Here is a 27,375-nt window from a genome sequence, read left to right as displayed (position 1 = left end):
ATTTTCAGTGTATCTAAATTGATGTTAGCATGTTTGTTATCCCGCTTTTTGGCACATAAGCGGCTATTTCCTCATCCCTCATCGTAACCCTTATTTAGAGTCTTCTTTACTTGAGCGTATGAATTATTGTGGCTAAACGCCGCTTCGCAAATTTTACAGCCTTAAGGTGACGATCGAAGAGAAAAAAAGAGAAAGAAAACAGCTATATAGCGACGTACCTTCAAGTAATATATATCCTTGGTGAATAATTCACAAGTGAAAATCCGAGCAAGAAATTGTCTTCTTTGTGGCAGTCACGTCGCTCTTGTCTATAGCGTGGATACGCCTAACGACGTGACGTCTCAAAAGTCAGCCACGTGACGGTTTTTATCCAATCATCCACAAGCAGCCCGCCAATAACGTCAAAGGCAGATACCCACTTGGCGCGCTGTAAGGTTTGTGACGTAGTCGTGTAGGTCATCATCCAGCAAGCGCTGTGAGGAGTATGATTCCTGAGGTGTGTTAAAAGGCAATTGTAACATGAAGTCACCATCCTTGAGCAGCTCGATATATAGGCATACTGTGTAAAGTTTTGAACTCAAAATGGCCTAGCCTATTATTTTACCAAATTAGTACGGATTCATACAAACAGAAGCAGTCGACAGTCGCTAGTTTATATAGGGCCTAAATTGTCGATATCGGTAATCAAAATATATATCTCAGTTGCGCTCTAATTCGACACGATAAATATACACCCCCTTTACCTGGGTTAAGCGGAATAAGACAGAATCATGAAGCAGAGTGTCAGAAATTCTGGACACTGTGTTCATGTTTAGTTACATGAGAATGATATTCATTGTGAAACTAAAGAAACTTGAAGTGATTTACTTATTTATTTGATTGGTGTTTAATGCTGAACCGGTGCTCATATTTCACTTATAATGGCGGCCAGCATCATGGTGGGAGGAAACCGGGCAAAGCTCGGGAGAAAACTACGACCATCTGCAAGTTTCAGCCAGAGCATCCCACGTAGGCCTACGGCAGGAAAAACTGAAGGCGTTTAAATAAATAAATTTTACTCAACAGTTTTTGCACTAATAACTTGTAGAGTTGATTGAAATGGTCACGACACACACAAGATTTAACGAATGCTACAAGGCTAAATATGCACAAGAATCCCTAATCCTTTGGTAACGCTGTGCACAAACATAATGCATCAGACTTACAACCAACCTGATAAACAGGCTACAGTTGAGGCAGATGTTTCTTAACGCGAGATTAAAGTTTCCCTAAAATATCCAGATGTACCACACGCGGAGGTTGGAAGGGACCTCATGTCCTGTAACCTAATGTGATGGACTCTAGCTTCCAACTGAATTTTTTTTTTATCTTAATTTATTTGGATTGAGTGTATCATAAGCCTATTATTATCTGATTACGTTGCGATAAAATAAAAGCGTAGCATATTTCCTAATCGTGGATCACATCTGACGCGATGGTCAACATAGGCCTCAGAAGCCCTGGAATCTTCATGCAATGACTTAAAAGCTAGCTTTATTTAATCCGGGAGGTTCACTGGACAGATTTGCTACAGCATACACCTACTTAACTAGACCCGCCTAGAGGCAACTTTGTAACTTCCCAACACACTCCCAGCTGTACCCCTCCATCCGTTGCAATGTACCTGTGTTGTTGAAGAGCTGTACAGTGGGATAGGCTTTAGAATAACCCTTTAACGAAGGGTTTGCCCAAAGAAAGTCAATTCAGCAAATATTGGGGAGCTTAGCTATCACCTGGACGGCATTCTTCACGCTGGCACCCACCAACGGGGCGGCTTGATTCAGTGTCACAGTCCGTTTCCGAGGAAATATTCGGTTACATTTTTTTATCTTCTTCTCGTAAAACTCGCCGGAACACATGTGCAATCCACTTCCGGGAAAGTCGACAGTTCGGAGATACCGTATACCTGTTTCTGCGGGAAGGTTTCGTTTCTTTTAGGTAATATTTTCTAAGTGTATACATATGCTTAAAGTAAATGCACATCTTTTAGGCCTATATATCAAGAATAGGAATTTTATTTCTTTTGACACTGCTGTTTTTGAAAATGTTAAATGTGAGAAGGCTTACTGACAAGTGACAGTGAGGGACACTGACACTTGACAGCAAAAACCATCTGCATGTTGTAAGAGTTTTGAACAGTTGAAATCTAAAATATGTGAATTAGAGAAAAATTGGGAGCTTTAAAGTTTTGGGTGCTGTTACGTGATAGTGACTGTGTCGTCAGTTCATTGAGGAATCATCTGAGAAATTTGTCGTCGACATACACAGGCATCACTCAGTTGAAAAAAATCTTTACGTTTTTCCCGAAAGTTGAATTAATAATAATCTCTAGTTGTGCATATGTAAGCAGTATGCAAAGGCAAAATACCTTGCTTTTGCTAATGCTATTTCATTACCTCCTATCACTGGATCTACGGGAGGGGCAAACAGCCGGGTTATTTAATACCGGATTGAATGGAACATTTGGTTTTTACGTATAAAAGTACAAACAAGCTTCTCAATTCTGTTGGTGTGTGTGTGTCGGGGGTGGGGGGGGGGGGGGGTGATTTGGTTTTCCTAATTTCCCTATGGTCAATCAGGAAATTAAATGATGTCAGTGGTGATAGCTGTCAAAACTACTTTGTTGGGAGGAGAACCTGGGGACACCAAGCTGATCCCCTGTTCTCAGTGTGTTCATAGATGACATCATTTTTTAATATTTCCAACCATTGACAGAAAATGTTAGTGAAATAGAGGAGTTAATAAGAAATGTAAAACAGGCCTCAAATATTTTCCTTAAAATCATACTCTTTGTTTTATAGTACCTTTTCATGTATCCTTAAATTTACTTGGTTGATAGCTTGTAAACAGAACCTGATTCAAATTATAAGTTGGCTGGGTTTATTCTATAGTATAGGTACTGGTCATGCTGGAAAACTACAGGAATTAAAAAAACTTTTGTGTTAACTATCTAATTATACCAGATTAACAACATCATGATCTGTCATTTAGTGACTTGATGAAATGCCAGATTAGTCTGAAATTCCTAACAAGGCTATTATTTGTGACAAGCTACAGAGACCCTTTATATAAATAAATGAAGCTATATATAAATCTGTTTATTGGATATTGTGTGGTGCATTGACCCAGGAGTCTCTCACCAGCGCGGTCACTGTGAGTTCTAGTCCATCTCTTGCTGGCTTTCTCTCTGCGGCCATATGTAAGAAGGTCTGCCAGCAACCTGTGGATGGTCGTGAGTTTCCCCCGGGCTCTGCCCCATCTTCCTCCCTCCATAATGCAGGTCATCTTCGTATAAGTGAAAAATTCTTGAGTATGATGTAAAACACCAATCAAGTAAATAAATTTATTGGACATGTAGTGCTATATATACATGTACATAATTGAAATGAGGACAGTATATGTAATAAGGTCAAAGTGACCTAATAATTGAGATAGAGACAAATTCTGGCTCAGGTATCTAGTTCATGAGCATGCTAAGGTCAAAGATTAAAGTCAGTGTATTAGTCTAGTCCTGGGTCAGCATGTCACTTGATGTGGGTCATATGATATCAAGCTGTGCAGGATCACGTAGATGTCATGTGTACATTACTGTTCAGTTATGTAGTGAAATGCAGTTAGAGATGGTTGCAAATTCAGTACATGTAAGTTTTGTTTCAGATGAGAGCAGATAAGCTGGACGTTGTGAGGTTAATACCAAGCTCTGTGTAATTACACCAGACAATTAGGGAAGAGAGCAGTGTCCATATGGGGAGTTGTGAGGAAAGAAACAGGACAGGGTCTAAACCTGTGGTGCTGGTGACAGGTAGAGGCATTGCCATAATGTAGACTACTAGTATATGATCACTACATACGTACAGTGTACCTGTGACTAACCTGTTGAAGATTTCTGTGTTTCACCTACAGTTTAGCACTTTTTAAGTGACATATTTTGCTTGATTATAATTGTTTTATCCAACCTATATGCCACTTAAGAGAGTTTTTATGATGTTTGGTTATAAAATTCTTACCAGAAAACTTAAATGCATGGTGGCATCAAACTTGTCATTTTAAGAACTTTATAACCTTCTGCCATGTGGTTTAGGTGTTTTCCTTCAGTTGTTATAGCTGAGTCTAGCCTTGGACAGAAAAGTTAAGTTCTTCCACTGTCATCATTCAAATTTATTAGGTTTTGTGATAATACGAGGATGATGATGCTCTTCTGGTCACGTATGTAGTATATAGTTCTATCTGCAGACCACTTACATGTATCTGCCACCAATATGCTGTGCATATCTGTACATCACGTGTGGGAAACCTTGTCAATAACTAAGGCAAATTAGTTTACCATGAGTGCTCTGGCTTTCTCCACGCATAGTTCTGATTGCCATCATATAAAGGAAAAATTTTTGAGTATGGCGTTGAAGAACAATGAAATAATAAATCCAGCAGTTAATCATCTAGCAGAACAGTGTGACTAGTCTGAGCAGTTTCAAATGAGTTCAAACTCTTTTGTGGTTAAAGGTAAAAAAACAGTCCTACTGTATCATGTGACTTGTGCAAAATGTTAGGCAACTTTTTGTTGACATTAATTTAACAATCACTGATTTTACCATGTTCCAGAGGCACAAGTGACATCTCTTTTCTTTAGAAAACTTCTCAAGTTCTCAAAGATTCAGCTTCACAGTTTTCTACATCTTTTGTCCACTCCAAAGACAGTTTATGAAATTTTTTTGAGACAACCATGTTATAGTAAATGTCATCAGTAAAAGTTACATTTTTCACAGGTTACATGATACAGTAGGCCTTTTTTAACTTTAGCAGTAAAAGAGTTAAAACTCAAAAACTCCCCTATTACAATTTAATGAATGAGTTTAATTCTGATTCTCTTTTATAACGATAATACTTTAGCATTTCAGTCCTACTGTGGTTGTGGTGTCTGTCTGCTTCAAGCTTTCTTCAGATAGTCACACTATAATGCTTTGGACCCCAAAATCTTCGTAAGCTGAGTTGATTGTAAATACCATGGTTACATATGTTAAATTATGTTCCCATAGTAATCAACAATAGCCTATGATTACCTTGTGGAACGTGACCCAGGTTATGGCATAACATTTTAAATGTCCTGTTTATGGCCTGTAGGGTTTGGTCCTTTCGGGATGCATCAGGTCAATGCCAGTTGGGTGGCTGTCAGTGAGCTTGGAAAGCTTGGAATTACAGACGACGTGGACCTGATCGTCCAGGAAGTCCCAGTGGAGTACGAGGCTGTGAAGAAAATAGTACCTGCCCTATGGCAAAAACACAAGCCCAGTGTAAGTACCGTACTGTGGCAAGTACAGTGTGTTACTTATTAAGTATCTTACTGCAAGGAATTGTAGTAACCAAGAGCACATATATATGTATATAGAAACATGTATCAGTTTGGTTTGGAAAGCAATCTTGATGAGAAAGATGTAGGTGTAAGTTTAGCAGTAAGTGCACATAATGTTATCATACACATAGTGAAATCCTGTGGTAAGTGTTTGAACTAATTTTTCATGTTGGTTTGTTTGGTGTAATCCTGTGGTAACTGTCCAAGCTGGTTGTCCATGTTGGTGTGTTTGGTATAATCCTGTGGTAACTGTCTAAGCTGGATGTCCATGTTAGCATGTTTGGTGTAATCCTGTGGTAACTGTCTAAGCTGGTTGTCCATGTTGGTTTTTTTGGTATAATCCTGTGGTAACTGTCCAAGCGGGTTGTCCATGCTGGTGTGTTTGATTTAATCCTGTGGTAACTGTCTAAGCTGGTTGTCCATGTTGGTTTTGTTTGGTATAATCCTGTGGTAACTGTCTAAGCTGGTTGTCCATGTTGGTATGTTAGGTATAATCCTGTGGTAACTGTCTAAGCTGGATGTCCATGTTAGCATGTTTTGGTGTAATCCTGTGGTAACTATCTAAGCTGGTTGTCTATGTTGGTGTGTTTGGTATAATCCTGTGGTAACTGTCCAAGCTGGTTGTCCATGTTGTTGTGTTTGATTTAATCCTGTGGTAACTGTCTAAGCAGGTTGTCCATGTTGGTTTGTTTGGTATATTCCTGTGGTAACTATCTAAGCTGGTTGTCCATGTTGGTGTGTTTGGTTTAATCCTGTGGTAACTATCTAAGCTGGTTGCCCATGTTGGTGTGTTTGGTTAATCCTGTGGTAACTGTCCAAGCTGGTTGTCCATGTTGGTGTGTTTGGTTAATCCTTTGGTAACTGTCTAAGCTGGTTATCCATGTTGGTTTGTTTGGTATAATATTGTCGTAAACTATCTAAACTGGTTGTCCATGTTGGTGTGTTTTGGTATAATCCTGTTTTAACTATCTAAACTGGTTGTCCATGTTGGTGTGTTTGGTATAATCCTGTGGTAACTGTCTAAGCTGGTTGTCCATGTTGGTGTGTTTGGTATAATCCTGTGGTAACTATCTAAGCTGGTTGTCCATGTTGGTGTGTTTGCCATAGTTCTGTGGTAACTGTCTAAGCTGGTTGTCCATGTTGGTGTGTTTGGTATAATCCTGTGGTAACTGTCTAAGCTGGTTGTCCATGTTGGTGTGTTTGGTATAATCCTGTGGTAACTGTCTAAGCTGGTTGTCCATGTTGGTGTGTGTTTTGGTTTAATCCTGTGGTAACTGTCTAAGCTGGTTGTCCATGTTGGTTTGTTTGGTATAATCCTGTGGTAACTGTCTAAGCTGGTTGTCCATGTTGGTTTGTTTGGTATAATCCTGTGGTAACTATCTAAGCTGGTTGTCCATGTTGGTGTGTTTGCCATAGTTCTGTGGTAACTGTCTAAGCTGGTTGTCCATGTTGGTTTGTTTGGTATAATCCTGTGGTATCTGTCTAAGCTGGTTGTCCATGTTGGTGTGTTTGGTATAATCCTGTGGTAACTGTCCAAGCTGGTTGTCCATGTTGGTGTGTTTGGTATATTCCTGTGGTAACTGTCTAACTGGTTGTCCATGTTGGTTTGTTTGGTATAATCCTGTGGTAACTGTCTAAGCTGGTTGTCCATGTTAGCATGCTTGGTATAATCCTGTGGTAACTATCTAAGCTGGTTGTCCATGTTGGTGTGTTTGGTATAATCCTGTGGTAACTATCTAAGCTGGTTGTCCATGTTGGTTTGTTTGGTATAATCCTGTGGTAACTATCTAAGCTGGTTGTCCATGTTGGTGTGTTCGGTATAATCCTGTGGTAACTATTTCAACTGATTGTCCATGTTGGTGGTTTTGGTATAATCCTGTGGTAACTGTTTCAGCTGGTTGTCCATGTTGTGTTTGGTATAATTGTGTGGTAGCTATTTCAACTGATTGTCCATGTTGGTTTGTTTGGTATAATCCTGTGGTAACTATTTCAGCTGGTTTTTATGTTGATATGTTTGGTATAATCCTGTGGTAACCGTTTCAGCTGGTTGTCCATGTTGGCGTGTCCGGGATCGCTAGCGAGCTGACATTAGAACAGCAGGCTCATAATGATGGATACTGTAAAGAAGATGTTCAGCAGCTGTGCCCAAGTCACACGTGCTGTGTGCACGGAGCAGAGAACACCATCATATCCAACATCGACATGCAGACTGTCTGTGATGAAGTCAACCGCAGCTCGTGCGGTGTCAAGGCCGTGGTGTCACATGACCCGGGCAGGTAGGTGTACCACTCTGTGCTGAAGCTTACATGTAGGTCAAGGCCAGCATCCCCCGTGGGGCCTCACTGGCTCTGATGATTAAAGCACTGGCTCTGATGATTAAAGCACTAGCTCTGATGATTAAAGCACTAGCTCTGATGATTAAAGCACTGGCTTGCTGCCAACCACTTTTTGTTGTGAAGACCATGAAAACAATGGAAGCAGGGAAAGGTTGGAAGTTCCTTGTCCCAGCATAGAATCAAAGCCACATCTCTGGTGACTAAGTCATTGAAAGTGAAGCAACCATCCCCTTGCTCCCTTACTATGAGCATTGATATCCAATTAGGTTTTACAAATGTTTCACAAAAGTTTCTGGTGTGATCTTCAGGCCCCAGGATCACGAAACAGTATTAGACTCAAGTTAAAATTGTAATCATTAAGCTTGTCTTTTTCCATTATTTTAGCTGAAATTTGTTTTTATAGTAACTTACCCAGAATTTAGGTTTATCAAGCAATATTTTAACCTTGTTACCAAAGAAATCAAAATTTTAGTTAAGTTGACTTTTTAGTTAGTTGAAAGTTAAGTTATCAGTTGAAATTTTGACTTAAGTGTAAGATGGCTTATTGATCCAGGGGCTGGACATATCGTTTGTTCATGGGATGACCTGTCACCTTGACACACATGTATACCTATCAGCACATTTGTATACTAGCCATGGGGTTGTAATGTTTGTCTTTTAATGTCTCGCGCACACGAGGTGCGCAGGTTCAACTCTGGCCTGGAACAGGAAATTTGTTGATTTGCTTGCTCTCACTGTTTGTGGCACCTTCATGACAATAAAAGGCCAATGACACTCATGTGACCATCAGAGGTGCTTGCCTTTCAATTGTTAGAACACCTGAGGTGTGGGCTCAAACTCAGACCTGGGCAGGGTAATGGTAGATTCCCCCACTGTCACTGTATGTGGCACCTCGGTGGCAATATGCAGTTAACGGAGCTCATGTGGCTGTTTGTTGAAGATCACTTGACTTCCATCAATATGGCTTGCGTATCTGTGCATCACTTGTTGTTATGTTCGCCAGTAACTTGCCAGTTAGTTTGTGGGTTCAACCCGGACACTCTGCTTACCTCTTTCCATAAAACTCACCACTATTGTGTACTGATAAGTAAAACATTCTTGATTATGGATTTAAGAATAACAGTCAAATAAATCAATAAATTTAATAATATTTCAAATAATCTTTTAATCTCTCTTTTCAGATACCTGTGTGATTTCTGTTATTACCAGTCCCTGTTTACCAATCGTCACCGCTCCGCATTTATTCACGTACCACCATTAGCAAAACCTTACACGGCCTCTGAGCTTGCACAGGGAATAAAGGCAGCCATTTTGTCTATGCTCAAACAGATTACATCCTAACCAGTGGAAAACCTTCAGAGGAGCTGATGTTGATAAACAGCATAAACATTTGTCAGGTGAAAAAAGAGTACAAGATGTGTTGCTTGTTTAATATTTCTGATGTAGCAGACTTTACTTATTGCTTTATGTAAGAAACATTCAGTATGTCTTGTATTACATGTTCTTCCTTGTATGGGTTGAACATCATCTGTGTTTGTATTCATGCGTGGTGTGTTGTTTAGATTTACATGCTGTGCTAGAATTTTATCCCTTTAGATTTACATGGGTTTTTTTTTATGGTGTTTCAAGCCTTTTTTTCTTGTGGTATGTTAATACATGAGTATACATGAGTACACGTATGTACAGGTTTGTTAATTAGTGATTCAACACAGGGTTAAGGGCCATCCGTGTCAGCTTGCATGAAGGCTATTTAGAATTACATGCATGGACATCAAATCAGGTCAAAACTATATGGCTGATCTGAATTCTGAGAAGGGTCAGGTGGTCTGGTAATCCAGGGGCGTAGGAAGCAATTTCAAAAACATTGTTAAGCAGGCTAAGATTATTAAAACGATTACAAAATAACATACACAACCACTGTGTCTTTGGATGTACAAAATATCCAGTGTGCAATTGTAGGTAATGGTTTCTAGTTGTCTAGTTTAAACGTTTAAAATATTGTCATTAATGTTGACACAACAAAACACAACAAATGTCTTAAAACGCTGTATGGTCAAAACTAGTAATAATCCATAAAACATGACACTGGGACGGTGTTTGAAAAAACATTTAGGCCCTAGATTTATAGTAATGTGCATTGGGAAAATTGCGGTTTTACCATGTATACCGAGAAAATATATTTGCAGTAGTGCGATGGTTTATTCGGCGAAGGGGCCTGTTTGTATTACAAATATGTATAATTTCCAGAACCGGAAAAGTGGGGTGGGGAGGCAAAAGATATGCTGGCCTCCCAACTTTTGAAAGTGGGGTGGGGGGGGGGGGGCATGGCCCCTTTGCGCCCCCTCCCCATTGCCTATGCCCCTGCTGATTATTGAAACCCTTAAAACTACTAAAACTATGTTGAAAGTGTCAAGACCATGGAGGTTAAGAGTTTTTACTGGGATAGTTCTTGGAATACCCAGGATATTAGGTTCCTGAATGTCTTTGTTGTTTTTTGTAACAGCAAATTGTTTAACACCTTATGACTTTTTTATAGTTTACATTGGTACGTTTATATATATATATATATATATATATATATATATATATATATATATATATGCTGAAGTTCTCATACCAATACCCAAATTCTTCTAACATTTGGGACAGATATTGGTAGTGTTGAAAGTAGAATATTTCTTTACCAGCCTTTTGGAAAAGTAAAGAGTTAAGTGTGTTGTTCATTAGATGATCTAACCATGTGAGATAGCATGTGAGAAACACAATATTCCTGCTAGAATTACAAATATATCGGCTAAACTGATCAGACCAGGTGTCCCCAAAATTTAAAAGAAATAGGGTACAGTCACATCTGCTTTATGTATAATTAGCACAGTTTTACCTGCACACACCTGAGTTAGAAAGGGAAAGGTACTGCGCACTGAATAACTATGCACATTTTACAATCTACATGAATTTGTATTCCAGTATGTTACAATCACCACCTCTTGTACCTCTTTAAGGTCTGTGCGGCTTAGAGTGATCAAACTCTGTGCGACATGGAGGTCAAAGAGGTTGTTCATGTTGAAAGGTATTTTAAATTGTCACATTTTGCGATGTCAGATTACATCAGTCACAATTTCTTACAGTGTTTTTTATATTGACATTTTAAAACCAACTTTGAGCAGTTAATGTTGTTTATTTACATGAGTTGTTGTAGTCTTGTTCAGAAGGTGTTAAACAACAACATCAGGTGGCAAATACCATTATGTTGGCTACCAGGAGATTAAAACACATAAAACACTAATAATTTAGATACTGTTAAAGGCACAGAAGTGTAGCATTGTGAAAGTGTTGCAGTTGGTCACAGTCGGAGTCAAATTGTGGAATTTTTGTATTGACATGTTATCACTTTGTCGCAAAGAGAAATGATTTCCCTCCACTTGTGGTTTCAATAGGCTCTTGTTAATAGACCTAGAAAACTTCTTTCGGCCCTGTTAGATTTTGTTACATGTATTTACCAGGTCATGTACAGCTGATGCCTGTATGACATAAGTGATATACAATGTAGATGGATTTTGGATTTAATTTAAATATCTAGACAACTTATGCAGAATACCTACTTCAGATGGACTTCAACATTAATTTGATTGATTTCACCTGGCCTAGTAACTTGTTTTGGTTGGTTAGTGTATTTCCTAGATAATATACAGTATATGGCTATATAATATAAATGATATAGCTGGATTTGGGGTTTAATTTGAATATCAACTGACACTGCATACTTGCTTCGGTCCTGTTAGATGTTGGTTTTGTATTTACCGGATAAAATCCTGTATATGGTGATTTGACTTAAATGATAGATGAATTTTAGGATTAATTTGAATAAGAGATGTATCTGTTTGAATGATATCAGCTGATGGTTTTCTTCATCCCTGTTAGATGTTGGTATAGTACATCTATATATACATCTGTCTGACGTAAATGAGGAACTGTAGGTGTACATGTAGATGTATTAGGGGATTCATTTGATTAATGTCTCATACCATGCGCACAGTCTGTTTTAGTTGGGGTGGAATTTTTTTTTATTATATTTTTTTTATGCTTCTTATTTAGTGTTTGGAGCAGTTGGAATAGAGGAGTTTCGAGATAGAACTCGTTGGCAAAGGTAAAAACAATCCTACTGTGTCATGTGACTTGTGAAAAATGTTAGGCAACCCTTGTTGACATTAATTTACTGATCACCTGTCTCACCCCTTTTGAGAGTCACAAATGACACTTCTTTCCTTTAGAAACTTCATAACTTCGGACTCTCAATTTTCTCCATCATTTGTCTATTCTAAATGACTTTTACCAATACTTTTTGCAGAAGCTCATGTTATAGTGAATGTGATCAAAAATAGTTGCCTAACATTTTTGACAGGTCATGTGATACAGCTGGACTTTTTCTACCTTCATCGATAAAAGAGTTTGAACTCAAAACCTTATTCCAAAGATTTGACTAAACTGGGAACATCAAAGTGTTCAAATTACACCTTCACCTTTGTGGCTGGATAGCATTTTGTAATTCACCTGAAAAGTAAATTATCATGTGTATTCATAGAACCAGTCAAGTATTGGAGTTCACACTGGATCAAGTATTGGAGTTCACACTGGGTCAAGTATTGGAGTTTACACTTGATCAGGTATTGGAGCCAAATAAAACCATTCCATGTCAAACCAATGAACAGTCGTTGATATTTACTGGTTCATGAGTAAAACATCTAGTTGTAATAAGTGACCTAAGAAGGCTTTTACTTATGGAGATGAAATTAAAATTTTTCCAGAAGGATATATCTCTTAACAAACTGCTGAACTCTTGTCTGACTTTCAAAATACTTGTATGAGTTCTCAAAACACTTGTCCAAGGTCTCAGAACACTTGTTCAAACTCTCAGAACATTTGTCTGAGCTCACAGAACACTTGTCTGAGCTGTCAAAACACTTGTTCAGAAACTGTCAGAACACTTGTCTGAGCTCACAGAACACTTGTCCCAGGTCCCAAAACACTTGTCTGAGCTGTCAAAACACTTGTTCAGAAACTGTCAGAACACTTGTCTGAGCTCACAGAGCACTTGTCCCAGGTCCCAAAACACTTGTCTGAGCTGTCAAAACACTTGTTCAGAAACTGTCAGCACACTTGTCTGAGCTCACAGAGCACTTGTCCCAGGTCCCAAAACACTTGTCTGAGCTGTCAAAACACTTGTTCAGAAACTGTCAGAACACTTGTCTGAGCTCACAGAGCACTTGTCCCAGGTCCCAAAACACTTGTCTGAGCTGTCAAAACACTTGTTCAGAAACTCTCAGAACACTTGTCTGAGCTCATAGAACACTTGTCCCAGGTCCCAAAACACTTGTCTGAGCTGTCAAAACACTTGTCCAGAAACTGTCAGAACACTTGTCTGAGCTCACAGAACACTTGTCCCAGGTCCCAAAACACTTGTCTGAGCTGTCAAAACACTTGTTCAGAAACTCTCAGAACACTTGTCTGAGCTCACAGAACACTTGTCCCAGCTTCCAAAACACTTGTCTGAGCTGTCAAAACACTTGTTCAAACTCTCAGAACATTTGTCTGAGCTCACAGAACACTTGTCCCAGGTCCCAAAACACTTGTCTGAGCTGTCAAAACACTTGTTCAGAAACTGTCAGAACACTTGTCTGAGCTCACAGAACACTTGTCCCAGGTCCCAAAACACTTTTTCTGAGCTGTCAAAACACTTGTTCAGAAACTCTCAGAACATTTGTCTGAGCTCTCAAAATCCAACAACATGTGCAACTTAAGTCATGGGGCAATTTAAAAGTCATTTAACTTATTTGCTGGCACATACCAGTACTGATTCATTCGTGCCAACTGCTGATGCTTTAAGGTGTACATTGATGCTATCCCGACCTTTGGTTTCTGGATTCTCCCACCCTCACTGGGCCTACATGTTGTGACAATAAGCGGCATGCAGCTCTTGTGGACTGTGGTGTCACAATCAGTCTGAAGCATTTGGGGGTGGGGATAGCAGACATCCACAATGTCAAAGGTCAAGGGGACATCACTCTGATGTTGGAATACTGAAAGTCGGACCTCATGGAATGTCAATCTCCCAACCAAAACATCACACAGTTTCATGGTCTTAGAAAAAGTTCTCCGAATAAACCAACTGCTTTTGCAATGTAACCGACAAGGTTTCTGGCATGTGATCTGCAGATGCACATTATACGTTGTATTGGAGGGATGCAGAAACAGTTGTTGGAGGGATGCAGAACAGTTGTTGGAGGGATGCAGAACAGTTGTTGCAGAGATAAAATATCCCTTTCTGTGAGCTGATTTATCGCTTGACTTGATTGGAGTTTAATGCCATTCACAAGAATATTTCACATTTGTGGGCGGAGGAAACTGTCAGGCTTTGATCACCTTCCACAACAACGAGAACTGAACTTGAGCCTGGAATTCTGTGACATCAACCTATAAATAAATACAAGATTCAGGATTCTATTTACAGAAAATAAGAGTGACTTTATTGCTTTTTCAGCTGGAACAGTAGTCTCATGTTTTGTATCGTACACAAAAGCAGCGTATAAAGTAAACGGTATGTCAGAAGTTTTCAGCAGAAAAAAAAAAGTCAGCACTGTCTGAGAGTTGCCTCGCCTAACCCTTCACTTTCAAGTGAAGATAGCAGCTTTAGTACATGTACCAAGACTTATTCACCCAGATAAAAACAGACTGGCGCTTTAATAATAGCAAAAACATATATCTATATCCAGCAGGGAACAAAACTGTTTCAAACCATTTCTACAGAGAAAAGAAATGTTAATGGGTAAAGATTAGCCAGGCCTCTAGTTGACAATAGCAGCAAAATCAGATACCATGATTGATATTTTAGATGCAACTGAGTCTACTATCACTTTAACTTTCCATTGTTATACTGACAATACATACTGTTGTGACAGCAAAACAGAGTACATGATTGTATGTATAGATACACTTTATGTACATTTAAAAAATATATATGTATAGATTAATTAATATGGCTTAACAGCTACAAACTGTAACAAATTTAATGCAATGCCCATTTTATAGATCAATGAATTCTAAACTCCTGATAAAGTTTGTCTAATGGACTTTTGCAACAACACAGTGGACCCGCTAATTCATTTGTCACAATAAGCTTTGGACAATAACTTACATGACTGTATGGTGCTGATTATACGATTATGTAACTAAAGTGGAATGGGTATGATTCAAAAACACCAACAAATACAACAAATGTACAAAGCAATATGAACTTTCGAATAAGTTAAATGTTGCCAGTTGGAAACCACTTTGGTAATGGACAAACATGAAATCACAATCTTCACTTACCTGTAATTAAGAGAACAATGATACATCAGTTACCTATATGTATACGTGCAGCTGTCCTGAATAAAGAGATCAAACGTAATTTAACTTACCTATCCACTAATAAGCTACATGTGTCTGCAACAGATATTGCACAGAGCTGAGGGAGATGGCCTTGTTTTCAAAACAGGTGATATGTTCTGTTTCTTTTTCCATTATTTATTATAACGCACACGTCATGATTGCTCCAAATTTTACAAAAAGACAAATGAAAAATTTACAAAGCGTAGGTTCTTGAAGCCATTTAAATTTTCCATAAAAACTGCTGCTACAAACGTATTAAACTTCAATGACAGGTGGAATTCAAAATTTCTACAAAAACATTTCAATGTTTTCAATGACACACGCAAGATCATGAAAGAGGTTTACCTGCAAACCCTACCTACCCTAGGTCTAAAATCTTTGTACATAAACCCCATACAAGTCAAATACCTGATAAGGTAATCTAAATTAATAACGCTAAAAATAGATCAAAAGAAAATTAAAACATTTAAAGTTCAAAAACATGTCATGATCAAGGGTACATGTATATATAAAAAGCTAGCTAAGTAAGAATGATAAAAGACTTTGTAAAACGTGAACACAGGTGTGTCTGCAATCCCAGCAATCAACACAATAATTGTATCTAGAGGGAACAAAGGAGATCCTCATGTGTTGTAAGATGCAAATGGGCTTAGTAAAAAAACATTCTCCAAATATAGACTTCCTTTATTCTGATTTACCAAAATGCAGTGCCCATCTGGCAAAGTAGAGGTCTACTTCTTCCCTGTGAATGCTATAGATTTATCACAAAATTTCAATTATGGCCATAAGAAAAACTGACAATGGTGTAAACAAGAATTCATACTCAAGAAAACGAGCTACACATAGAAAGTGAACATAGAAAACATTTGTGGCTCAATATCTCTGCCAATGCTGACCAGGCTGGGAATTATATACATCTTTGTCACCTCGCATGACTGTCGCAGCAAAAACTGGGTCATCCATCCATAAGGCTTAGATGCAGATAATGCAATTCATCACTTTATTTTCAATCCTGCAGAGTGTTCAGTCAAGTATAGATCCACATGATAATACGAAAGAACTGGTCACTCAGACAAAACCAATTTTACATATATATTATGACAGCAGCTGTAGGTCGGCATAATTAATTAATTAAGGAGTAATCATTAAAGGAATTCAGTTGTCATGGTTACAGCAAAATGTCCCAATTAATAAACAGTAAACACTTTATTAAACTGGGAACGATTTTTGTACAACGTAGCACAAGTTCTCTGCCCCTGACTTGATGCACCATGATATTTGTGATGAGTGTGTCATTTTATAATGCACTGCAGCATATACATTTTAATGTATACATACAATTATGTACAGGACTCATAAACATGTCATCAGAAGACTCATAAACATGTCATCAGAAGACTCATAAACATGTCATCAGAATATTCACATTATGCAGTTATTTGTACAAGTTATAACAATATACATGTATATTTAAATATATATATATATTTAACTCTTTCTAATATAGAATTATCTAAAATCTTCTCTCAATATAGACTGAATTGCTGGGAATAATATCCAACTTAACAAATCATATGAACACTTCCTTTATATCTAAATAGAACTGGACACTGCTTCTCATGAACAGGAGGGATATTATTTTAAAGTGTAAGTTTGAAACAAACAAAAAAAAAATGAACAAAAAAAAAAAACAATACATAAGATGTGCCATTTACACTTTCATTCTGTCAGTGGATAGATTAAAATACCTTGTGAAGTCTTAAACGAGTGCCTATAATTTATCCAGTTCAGGATGTGACAACAACGACTGGGTAGCAGAGGGATCTCACAGCCCAACTCAACATTAGCCCCCTGTGAATCCCGGTCACAGGTTGGAGGGCACACAGGGGAGGCAACTCCTACCACATTCCCATTGTGAACTCCAGTTAGACACAGGAGGCAGCTCCTACCGCAGTCTCCCACAAAATGAACCCTATGTCAGCCGGGGGAGGTTACTAATAGCCCAGTCCACAAAAGGTGAGCTACACTTAGGATAGCTCACACAATAGACACCGCACACAGCAGATTTATAGCTCTTCTCTAAAGTGCCGCCTCCCACTATCTACTGCAGCTAGAAAGGAGCTGAGAAAGACAGAGACAGAAGTTGTCCACCCTCATCCCTCCGTTCAGTTTGCATGGCTTCTGGGATGGTGCCCAGTTTGGCGGTAAGTACCAACTTCCCCAGGACAAAATACCTGGGGCATTCTGACTCATTATCACCACAGCTTTCACATCATTTGTAAAGCATTTATCACCTATTGGCAGGTGCAAGCCGTCTCTATTATACATAGGCTGACTTGGCATATGGTGATGCATGCTCTATGCTCTGTATGCGTGAAATTCCTGTAAGCCTCACAGGCCCGTCACCGTTCCGATGGTTCTTCTCTTCACTGTCAACTCGCTGCCTCATGTTCAACCCACTGGTAATCAGCTCCCCGAAGCCCTCCTGGTGAGCAAAGGCATAACCCGAGCGCAGAGACCTGGTGCTGCGGCGAACAGAAGATTGACGCCTCGAGATCGGGTCTTTGGACTTAGATTTGGTCTTGTGGAACCTCTGACGCATGCGGACTTTATCGATGAGGGTTGGGGTGATGTTGGTGGTGAAGAAACGAAAGGCGACGACAGGCACAATGAGAATGACGCAAGTGAGGAGGAGGCTGAACCAGAAGGCAGCCGAGGAAAAGACCGCGTAAGCCGTACCCATGTACACGTAGCCCACCTTGTCATAGTAGAACACAAGCGAGAAGCAAAAGTAGTAAATGATGCTGCCCCAGATAAACAAGTGGTTAAAGCCAGTCCAGTAGGAGGTGTCAATGGCACACTGAAAAACAGAAGTATCAAGACAACATTAAGATAAATAACCATGCCACTATATACAATGTTGATTGCCTTTACAAAGAACTCACACTTCAAGCATCCATCTTAAAAAACACATGAAAGGCTTTGGTTTTATTTGTTCATATGGAGCTTAGGATGTTGCCTACCATATAAAAGTAAAATTGATTTCTCAGCTGTCTTCTTAGTGTGCAAAAATGGATTTAAACTACACTTTTCCAAAGGTCCAGCAGTTAGCCCATAAATTAAACAGCTTGCTTTGTTAACATCAATGGATACAGCCTGAATTGGGGGTGTTGTGCTGGTCATGCATTTCAAGTATATTCACTGATGATATCATTTCAGAATATTCAGAATAACGCAGAAAATACGCAGAAAATAGAGAGATTGTTAAGAAGGGTAAAATATGCCTCAAAAGTGACAAAATTGTTCTCGACGCTCTACCATACATTTCTTCATTTTTCTTCAAAATATAGCCTTTTGTTTTTATAGTACCTTTTCATCTATCTTTTAAAAACACACTAAGAGGGGCTTAAATGGAAATGTCACTATATGTGGCACGTATAAAAGGAACAAAATTATTGTTGAATCATTTTAACATTTTACGAAAAACACAAAACACACCACTGTACTTTTTCCTGGCCTGCATCAAAAGTGGTATCATGGCACTTATTTGCATCTATAAATGGACTTTCTTGGGTCATTTACCATGGGTTATGGCTTATTTCAGGCATACATGTTAACTTACCCGTAAATTAACAGCCACGACCAATATACTAGCCACAGCCACCCCAAAGGACTGGTGGTCGGAAATATCAGACCCCCACGGGCTAACCCCACCTTTGAAAGCCCCATATGGAATGAAGAACAGCACAAGGGAGGTAACTATACCCTCCACAACGCTCCAGAAAAACACCTTCTTGTTGAAGAGTAAATCCAGATGACCTGGCGTATACAGCTTGGGATAACGAACGCTGTAGTAATCGTTAACATCCTGTAGGAATAGAAACAGTAGGGATAGAAACATTAACATCCTGTAGGAATAGAAACAGTAGGGATAGAAACATTAACATCCTGTAGGAATATAAACAGTAGGGATAAAAACAGTAAATCATTTAACTTTGTTTGACCAAATGGAGAAATATTTGGCCAAATGAAACTGAAACACATGCACAATCAAGGTTTGTCTTGAAGATCATCTTTTTTTTTCCTTTTTGTCATCCAGTACATATAACGTAGTTAAGAAATGAAAGTCATACAAAGGGTAGATAACTCATTGGTTTTCACTAGTATAAATTATCTCTTCTGAATGGCAGTAAACAAAAGTTACAACAAAAAAGTATAAACATACACCGTGACACACATACAGAAATATTTTTCTGCACACATGCAATGTTATAACTCCAAGAAACTACAAATACTGCTAGCTGGTTTCTATGTTTTAGGTACCCTAATTCTTCTCAATTTTGGAACAGATAGTAGGAGTGCTGAAAGCAGAATATTACATTTCTCTCTCAGCTTTTTGGGAAAGTAAAGATATGAGTATCTTTTTCATTAGATGGTCTAACCATGTGAGAAAACAAGAAACCATATACTCCTGCTACAATTACATGTACACTGGCTAAAAAGAGCAGACTAGGTGTCGCAAAAATTAGACACCTTCCTAAATATACAGTTGTAGTTGTGCATTGTATGGAATAAATGACCCTGCTTTCGTCAGATTTGATGTTTCATTCCCCAGGCCTTACCTGATCAAACGCCCCTAAGGTGAGGATGGGTAGTGAGGTATAGAACACATTGTACAGCGTGATGAAGTAAGGATCGTACAATGTCTGAAATATAAACACGGTACATCAGGACTGAACAATGTTTTTCATGTCATCTATCATAAAGGAAATATTATTCATGAAATGTAATTAATATCATGGAAAAAGTTAGATCAATAACAAAAAAGAACTAACACTATAATGCAATGAAGATCATCAACAACAAAAGTGCCATAAATGGTAAAGTTGAAAGCTATATGCCATCATCCACATTACTAAACTTTGAAGTGTGCTTTACAGATTATGTGAAAGGCCTTACGCACTGAACATATTTATTTATTTATTTATTTGATTCGTGTTTTACATTCACTGGACATATCACAAGTAAAATGCTAAGCACAAACAAGGAAAATGTAAGATTGCATTGGATTGGATTTGACACCTTGATTGGTCACACTCAAGGATATTTTACATATATGATGGCCAACAGCATCGTGTTGGAAGGAAACCGAGGGAAACCCATGACCATCTGCAGGTTGCTGTTGACCTTCCCATAGTCGAAGAGGAAGCCAGCATGAGCTCAACTTGAACTCACAGCTACATGTACCACATTGCTGAGAGAGGCTAACCACCTCAGCCACGTATGCCCCCATACATGTACCACATTGGTGAGAGGGGATAACCAGCTTGGCCACGTATGCCCCCATACATGTACCATATTGGTGAGAGGGACTAACCAGCTTGGCCACGCATGCCCCCATACATGTACCATATTGGTGAGAGGGGCTAACCAGCTCGGCCACGTATGCCACAATACATGTACCACATTGGTGAGAGGGGCTAACCAGCTCGGCCACGTATGCCACAATACATGTACCACATTGGTGAGAGGGGCTAACCAGCTCGGCCACGTATGCCACAATACATGTACCACATTGGTGAGAGGGGCTAACCAGCTCGGCCACGTATGCCACAATACATGTACCACATTGGTGAGAGGGGCTAACCAGCTTGGCCATACATGCCCCCATATATGTGCCATACTGGTGAGAGGGGCTAACCAGCTCGGCCACGCATGCCCCCATACATGTATGTTGTGTACTTTTGTAAGAATGATACTACATATTTCTTTCTCCACCATCACGTAGGTCACTCAGTAATGACAGGTGCATGTAATACCAAACTCTAAACTCCTGATGATAGTAACATCAAACTATACACACCTGAGCAGAGAATCCACAAAAGAATGCAAACCAGAAATGACAGAGGGTGAACGCAAAATTCTTGTAGAAGAAGTACTTGAGGAATTTACACATCCTGAAGTATGACCACCTGCCATGCACCAGCAAAAGGCGTTCCAGAAAGCGGAATTGAGCAATGGCATAGTCACTAGCCAGGACGGCCTGCATACCTTCCTGCCCACTGATTCCAACACCAATGTGAGCCGCTGCAGGCACAGAGAAACAATCAAATTCTTTAATAGATTTCGTTATATTCCATGTAAAAATTTTGGACAATAATTTGAGTCTAAAGAGTCACAAAGAACTAGATTCCTTTCTGTAATTTTCTGATCACATTCACTTCTCATGACAATGTAAAGAGTTTTGCCTACTTCAGTAAAATGTTAACAGCTTTGTTTCATTACTTGATCACCATATGAACTGCTTAATTATTAAATGATCATAACGTAAACAGCTTGGCTAATACATGATCATAATGTGAAAAATAGCTTGGTTTTATTTGATCAAAACATTAACAATTACCCTACTTGATCATAATGGAAACATCACTGCTAATTTATTCATAATTTGAACACCTTGAATGACATCATCACAACATATAAATGTTGGCTAACTTGATCAACATGTAAACTGCTTACTTTTGATCATGCTGACGTCATTAGCCCCATCTCCAATGGACAGAGTGATGGACTTTTTGTGGGTCTTGATGAGATCAACAACAAGAGCTTTCTGTAGCGGGGTCACCCTACAGCAGATCACAGCCTTACACAGACAGCCCACCTCCAGTAGTAAAACCTCCATCTCCTTCTTCAGGGCATGTACCTGAAGAACAAATATAGTACAGGCGATAACAAAAGCTTATTTACACAACACTGCAATGAATAACCCATTCTAGGCTGGTCTCAGTCCAAGGCAGTTATACAATTCACCATTCCAACACCAATTTACTGAGATTGTAACAATAGGCAGAGCACTGCACACATGTATAGGAATCCCAATCATCTCGCGAGTTGTTGATGAAGGCTAAAGACATGAAAGCGCAGAACTCTGACAGAATGTATGAACCATGCTAACCACAAATTTACACTGCCTAGATTCAAAGGCACAGAAAGCACTAACGTGACATACATGTATATGTCAGTCAAAAGGCCATTAAACATTGTCCCGAAAAATAGACTGATTTATTTCTATTCATTAATTTTTACAGACTTTTTTCAACGAAGTAAAATACCTTTCCTGACAGTATTGAGACTAATGTTTTTCACTCAACACACACCAACTGCTAGATTTCATCACTCAATATGCACACACATATACACCCATGCATACATTCGCAGAATAGACCTTGGAACGAACTGTCTCAACCCACTACATCTACACACCCTCGTACAATCGAATGTTATCAAGCCATTTAGCCAGATTGGAAAAATTCTCCCCCAGAAACTGTTTAATGATCTTAATCTTGTATATAATGTACTTCATTTTAGTGTTTTCTTTGCTTTTATATGGACAGCCATATATGTCCTAACCCTGCGGTGATTCTCATAAATATGAAGTTCTCCTAACAGCACTTCCTACTCGTGATAAAGAGGGCCAAACCTACATGTACACATATTGTCTCCTCACTGCAACAGCACTTCCTACTCGTGATAAAGAAGGCCAAAACTACATGTACACATATTGTCTCCTCACTGCAACAGCACTTCCTACTTGTGATAAAGAAGGCCAAAACTACATGTACACATATTGTCTCCTAACTGCAACAGCACTTCCTACTTGTGATAAAGAAGGCCAAACCTACATGTACACATATTGTCTCCTAACTGCAACAGCACGTCCTGCTTGTGATAAAGAAGGCCAAAACTACATGTACACATATTGTCTCCTAACTGCAACAGCACTTCCTATGTGATAAAGAGGGCCAAAACTACATGTACACATATTGTCTCCTCACCGCAACAGCACTTCCTACTCGTGATCAAGAAGGCCAAACCTACATGTACACATATTGTCTCCTAACTGCAACAGCACTTCCTACTCGTGATAAAGCAGGACAAAACCACATGTACACATATTGTCTCCTAACTGCAACAGCACTTCCTATGTGATAAAGAGGGCCAAAGCCACATGTACACATATTGTCTCCTCACTGCAACAGCACTTCCTACTCGTGATAAAGAAGGCCAAACCTACATGTACACATATTGTCTCCTAACTGCAACAGCACTTCCTACTCGTGATAAAGCAGGACAAAACCACATGTACACATATTGTCTCCTAACTGCAACAGCACTTCCTACTCGTGATAAAGAGGGCCAAAACTACATGTACACATATTGTCTCCTAACTGCAACAGCACTTCCTACTCGTGATAAAGAAGGCCAAACCTACATGTACACATATTGTCTCCTAACTGCAACAGCACGTCCTGCTTGTGATAAAGAAGGCCAAAACTACATGTACACATATTGTCTCCTAACTGCAACAGCACTTCCTATGTGATAAAGAGGGCCAAAGCCACATGTACACATATTGTCTCCTCACTGCAACAGCACTTCCTACTCGTGATAAAGAAGGCCAAACCTACATGTACACATATTGTCTCCTAACTGCAACAGCACTTCCTACTCGTGATAAAGCAGGACAAAACCACATGTACACATATTGTCTCCTAACTGCAACAGCACTTCCTACTCGTGATAAAGCAGGACAAAACCACATGTACACATATTGTCTCCTAACTGCAACAGCACTTCCTACTCGTGATAAAGAGGGCCAAAACTACATGTACACATATTGTCTCCTAACTGCAACAGCACTTCCTACTCGTGATAAAGAAGGCCAAACCTACATGTACACATATTGTCTCCTAACTGCAACAGCACGTCCTGCTTGTGATAAAGAAGGCCAAAACTACATGTACACATATTGTCTCCTCACTGCAACAGCACTTTCTACTTGTGATAAAGAGGGCCAAAGCCACATGTACACATATTGTCTCCTCACTGCAACAGCACTTCCTACTCGTGATAAAGAAGGCCAAACCTACATGTACACATATTGTCTCCTAACTGCAACAGCACTTCCTACTTGTGATAAAGAAGGCCAAACCTACATGTACACATATTGTCTCCTAACTGCAACAGCACTTCCTACTCGTGATAAAGAGGGCCAAAACTACATGTACACATATTGTCTCCTAACTGCAACAGCACTTCCTACTCGTGATAAAGAAGGCCAAACCTACATGTACACATATTGTCTCCTAACTGCAACAGCACTTCCTACTTGTGATAAAGAAGGCCAAAGCCACATGTACACATATTGTCTCCTAACTGCAACAGCACTTCCTACTTGTGATAAAGAGGGCCAAAGCCACATGTACACATATTGTCTCCTCACTGCAACAGCACTTCCTACTTGTGATAAAGAAGGCCAAACCTACATGTACACATATTGTCTCCTAACTGCAACAGCACTTTCTACTTGTGATAAAGAGGGCCAAAGCCACATGTACACATATTGTCTCCTCACTGCAACAGCACGTCCTGCTTGTGATAAAGAAGGCCAAAACTACATGTACACATATTGTCTCCTCACTGCAACAGCACTTCCTACTCGTGATAAAGAAGGCCAAAACTACATGTACACATATTGTCTCCTCACTGCAACAGCACTTCCCTACTCGTGATAAAGAAGGCCAAACCTACATGTACACATATTGTCTCCTAACTGCAACAGCACTTTCTACTTGTGATAAAGAGGGCCAAAGCCACATGTGCACATATTGTCTCCTCACTGCAACAGCACTTCCTACTCGTGATAAAGAAGGCCAAAACTACATGTACACATATTGTCTCCTCACTGCAACAGCACTTCCTACTCGTGATAAAGAAGGCCAAAACTACATGTACACATATTGTCTCCTAACTGCAACAGCACTTCCTATGTGATAAAGAGGGCCAAAACTACATGTACACATATTGTCTCCTCACCGCAACAGCACTTCCTACTCGTGATCAAGAAGGCCAAACCTACATGTACACATATTGTCTCCTAACTGCAACAGCACTTTCTACTTGTGATAAAGAGGGCCAAAACTACATGTACACATATTGTCTCCTAACTGCAACAGCACTTCCTATGTGATAAAGAGGGCCAAAACTACATGTACACATATTGTCTCCTCACCGCAACAGCACTTCCTACTCGTGATAAAGAAGGCCAAACCTACATGTACACATATTGTCTCCTAACTGCAACAGCACTTTCTACTCGTGATAAAGAGGGCCAAAGCCACATGTACACATATTGTCTCCTCACTACAACAGCACTTCCTACTCGTGATAAAGAAGGCCAAAACTACATGTACACATATTGTCTCCTCACTGCAACAGCACTTTCTACTCGTGATAAAGAAGGCCAAAACTACATGTACACATATTGTCTCCTAACTGCAACAGCACTTCCTATGTGATAAAGAGGGCCAAAACTACATGTACACATATTGTCTCCTCACCGCAACAGCACTTCCTACTCGTGATCAAGAAGGCCAAACCTACATGTACACATATTGTCTCCTAACTGCAACAGCACTTTCTACTTGTGATAAAGAGGGCCAAAGCCACATGTACACATATTGTCTCCTCACTGCAACAGCACTTCCTACTCGTGATAAAGAAGGCCAAAACTACATGTACACATATTGTCTCCTCACTGCAACAGCACTTCCTACTCGTGATAAAGAAGGTCAAAACTACATGTACACATATTGTCTCCTCACTGCAACAGCACTTCCTACTTGTGATAAAGCAGGCCAAACCTACATGTACACATATTGTCTCCTCACTGCAACAGCACTTTCTACTTGTGATAAAGAGGGCCAAAGCCACATGTACACATATTGTCTCCTCACTGCAACAGCACTTCCTACTCGTGATAAAGAAGGCCAAACCTACATGTACACATATTGTCTCCTAACTGCAACAGCACTTCCCACCCGTGATAAAGCAGGCCAAAACCACATGTACACATATTGTCTCCTAACTGCAACAGCACTTCCCACTCGTGATAAAGCAGGCCAAAACCACATGTACACATATTGTCTCCTAACTGCAACAGCACTTCCTACTCGTGATAAAGCAGGCCAAAACTACATGTACACATATAGCCTATCAATTTTCAGCCTTTCCAACATCTACTGCAACCAACATTTTTAAGAATTATGTGTGAAAGATACAGTGTACAAATAACGTACAGTTTTACAAAGCTTGCATCTCCTGTAACACAAACAAATCATTTTAACCTCATTTTCACAATAATAATTGTATACGCGAACTACAGTGGAAAAAGTGTTTTGCAAATACAAAAAAAAAGCTAAAAATTTATAGTGTATATACTACAAAGTGGATGCTTTCCTACAATGAGAAATAATTAAATGCCTGGTCATAATTCACCCAATATTGTACATGTAGACATAAGAATCTGTTTTCAAGATTTTTACAGTGTGACAATCTGAAACAGGTGGTAATACTCATCAATGAGCTGCACCCACCAGACTGGTCCCGTTGATGACAAGAGCATAACCCCCTGGTTCCTCCAGCCCAAAGTCCTCCCCGTGGGAGATGTAGCCCCCATTCTGATACGCCACTTTATCTGGGTTGTACTTATCCATCATGTCCCTCATCTGATTGCGTGCGTTGCTCAGCTGGTCTTGAACCTCCTCAAATGTGTCACCGTCCACAACATAGATCTCCTCCATCTCGTCAGTCAGCAGGTGGCACGAATAGCCGATGTTCATCGCCGTCTCTATATAACAGCAACGAGGACAAAAACTGCAACTAAGTTTTGTACAAGCATTTGTTTAGACATATCACTCGATCACCAATCATTTAAATTGATCATTCTTACAAAAATACCAAATTGATACAAAAATGCTTGATCCCCACTTAAAACAATAGTTGCACCAGTCAGATTTCACGGTTCACAAAACTCCTTATTTTTTTTTTTTTTCGGGGGGTTATTAAGATGCAAAAATGTTTTTCTCAAGCAATATCAGGCAATATCAGGCAAAACACCAATCATGTTTTGAGCTTTATGGACACTGAAAAATTTCAAAAATTGAAAAACATCATAACTCATGATCTTGTTTTTATGGTTTTTTGGTTTTCAAGATTCACCAATCCATGTAAACACATCTTAAACAAGAAAGTTTACTGGGAGAGTCCTTACTTCCCATGAATTTGGTGATTTTCCCAATTTTATTTTATACCCTCATCTGACATTGAAAAAATATTCATTCAGACCAATAAATACAAATTAAATGTTATATTTATGTAGTGTTT

General features: G+C 39.3%; 2 protein-coding genes across 3 annotated transcripts in view; one reads left to right on the top strand and one right to left on the bottom strand.

The window, feature by feature from the left end:
- Nucleotides 1–1,920: 1,920 nt before the first annotated feature.
- LOC135473813 (pyroglutamyl-peptidase 1-like) lies at nucleotides 1,921–9,249 on the top strand. 2 transcript variants are annotated; one of them, XM_064753720.1, is made up of 5 exons: nucleotides 1,921–1,977; nucleotides 3,697–3,841; nucleotides 5,158–5,327; nucleotides 7,430–7,662; nucleotides 8,904–9,249. In XM_064753720.1, the coding sequence occupies exons 2-5, from the start codon at nucleotides 3,784–3,786 to the stop codon at nucleotides 9,061–9,063; spliced, it is 621 nt and encodes a 206-aa protein (XP_064609790.1). In that variant the 5' UTR covers nucleotides 1,921–1,977; nucleotides 3,697–3,783; the 3' UTR covers nucleotides 9,064–9,249. The 2 variants fall into 2 exon arrangements, with proteins under 2 accessions (XP_064609790.1, XP_064609791.1); XM_064753721.1 differs by lacking the exon at nucleotides 1,921–1,977 and having other exon boundaries at nucleotides 3,649–3,841.
- A 4,975-nt stretch (nucleotides 9,250–14,224) lies between these two features.
- The window catches only part of LOC135474093 (phospholipid-transporting ATPase ID-like), a 66,182-nt gene continuing 53,031 nt past the window's right edge, over nucleotides 14,225–27,375 (bottom strand). Inside the window, 6 exon segments of the mRNA XM_064754095.1 lie at nucleotides 14,225–18,010; nucleotides 18,773–19,018; nucleotides 19,773–19,856; nucleotides 21,014–21,237; nucleotides 21,670–21,853; nucleotides 26,586–26,839. Coding sequence (XP_064610165.1) covers nucleotides 17,471–18,010; nucleotides 18,773–19,018; nucleotides 19,773–19,856; nucleotides 21,014–21,237; nucleotides 21,670–21,853; nucleotides 26,586–26,839 — 1,532 coding nt within the window. The 3' untranslated portion in view covers nucleotides 14,225–17,470.

This window comes from Liolophura sinensis, chromosome 8 (genome assembly GCF_032854445.1).
Source record: "Liolophura sinensis isolate JHLJ2023 chromosome 8, CUHK_Ljap_v2, whole genome shotgun sequence".
NCBI lineage: Eukaryota > Metazoa > Mollusca > Polyplacophora > Chitonida > Chitonidae > Liolophura > Liolophura sinensis.
Note: the sequence above shows the minus strand (reverse complement) of the source record. Positions and strands in the feature narration are given on the sequence as shown.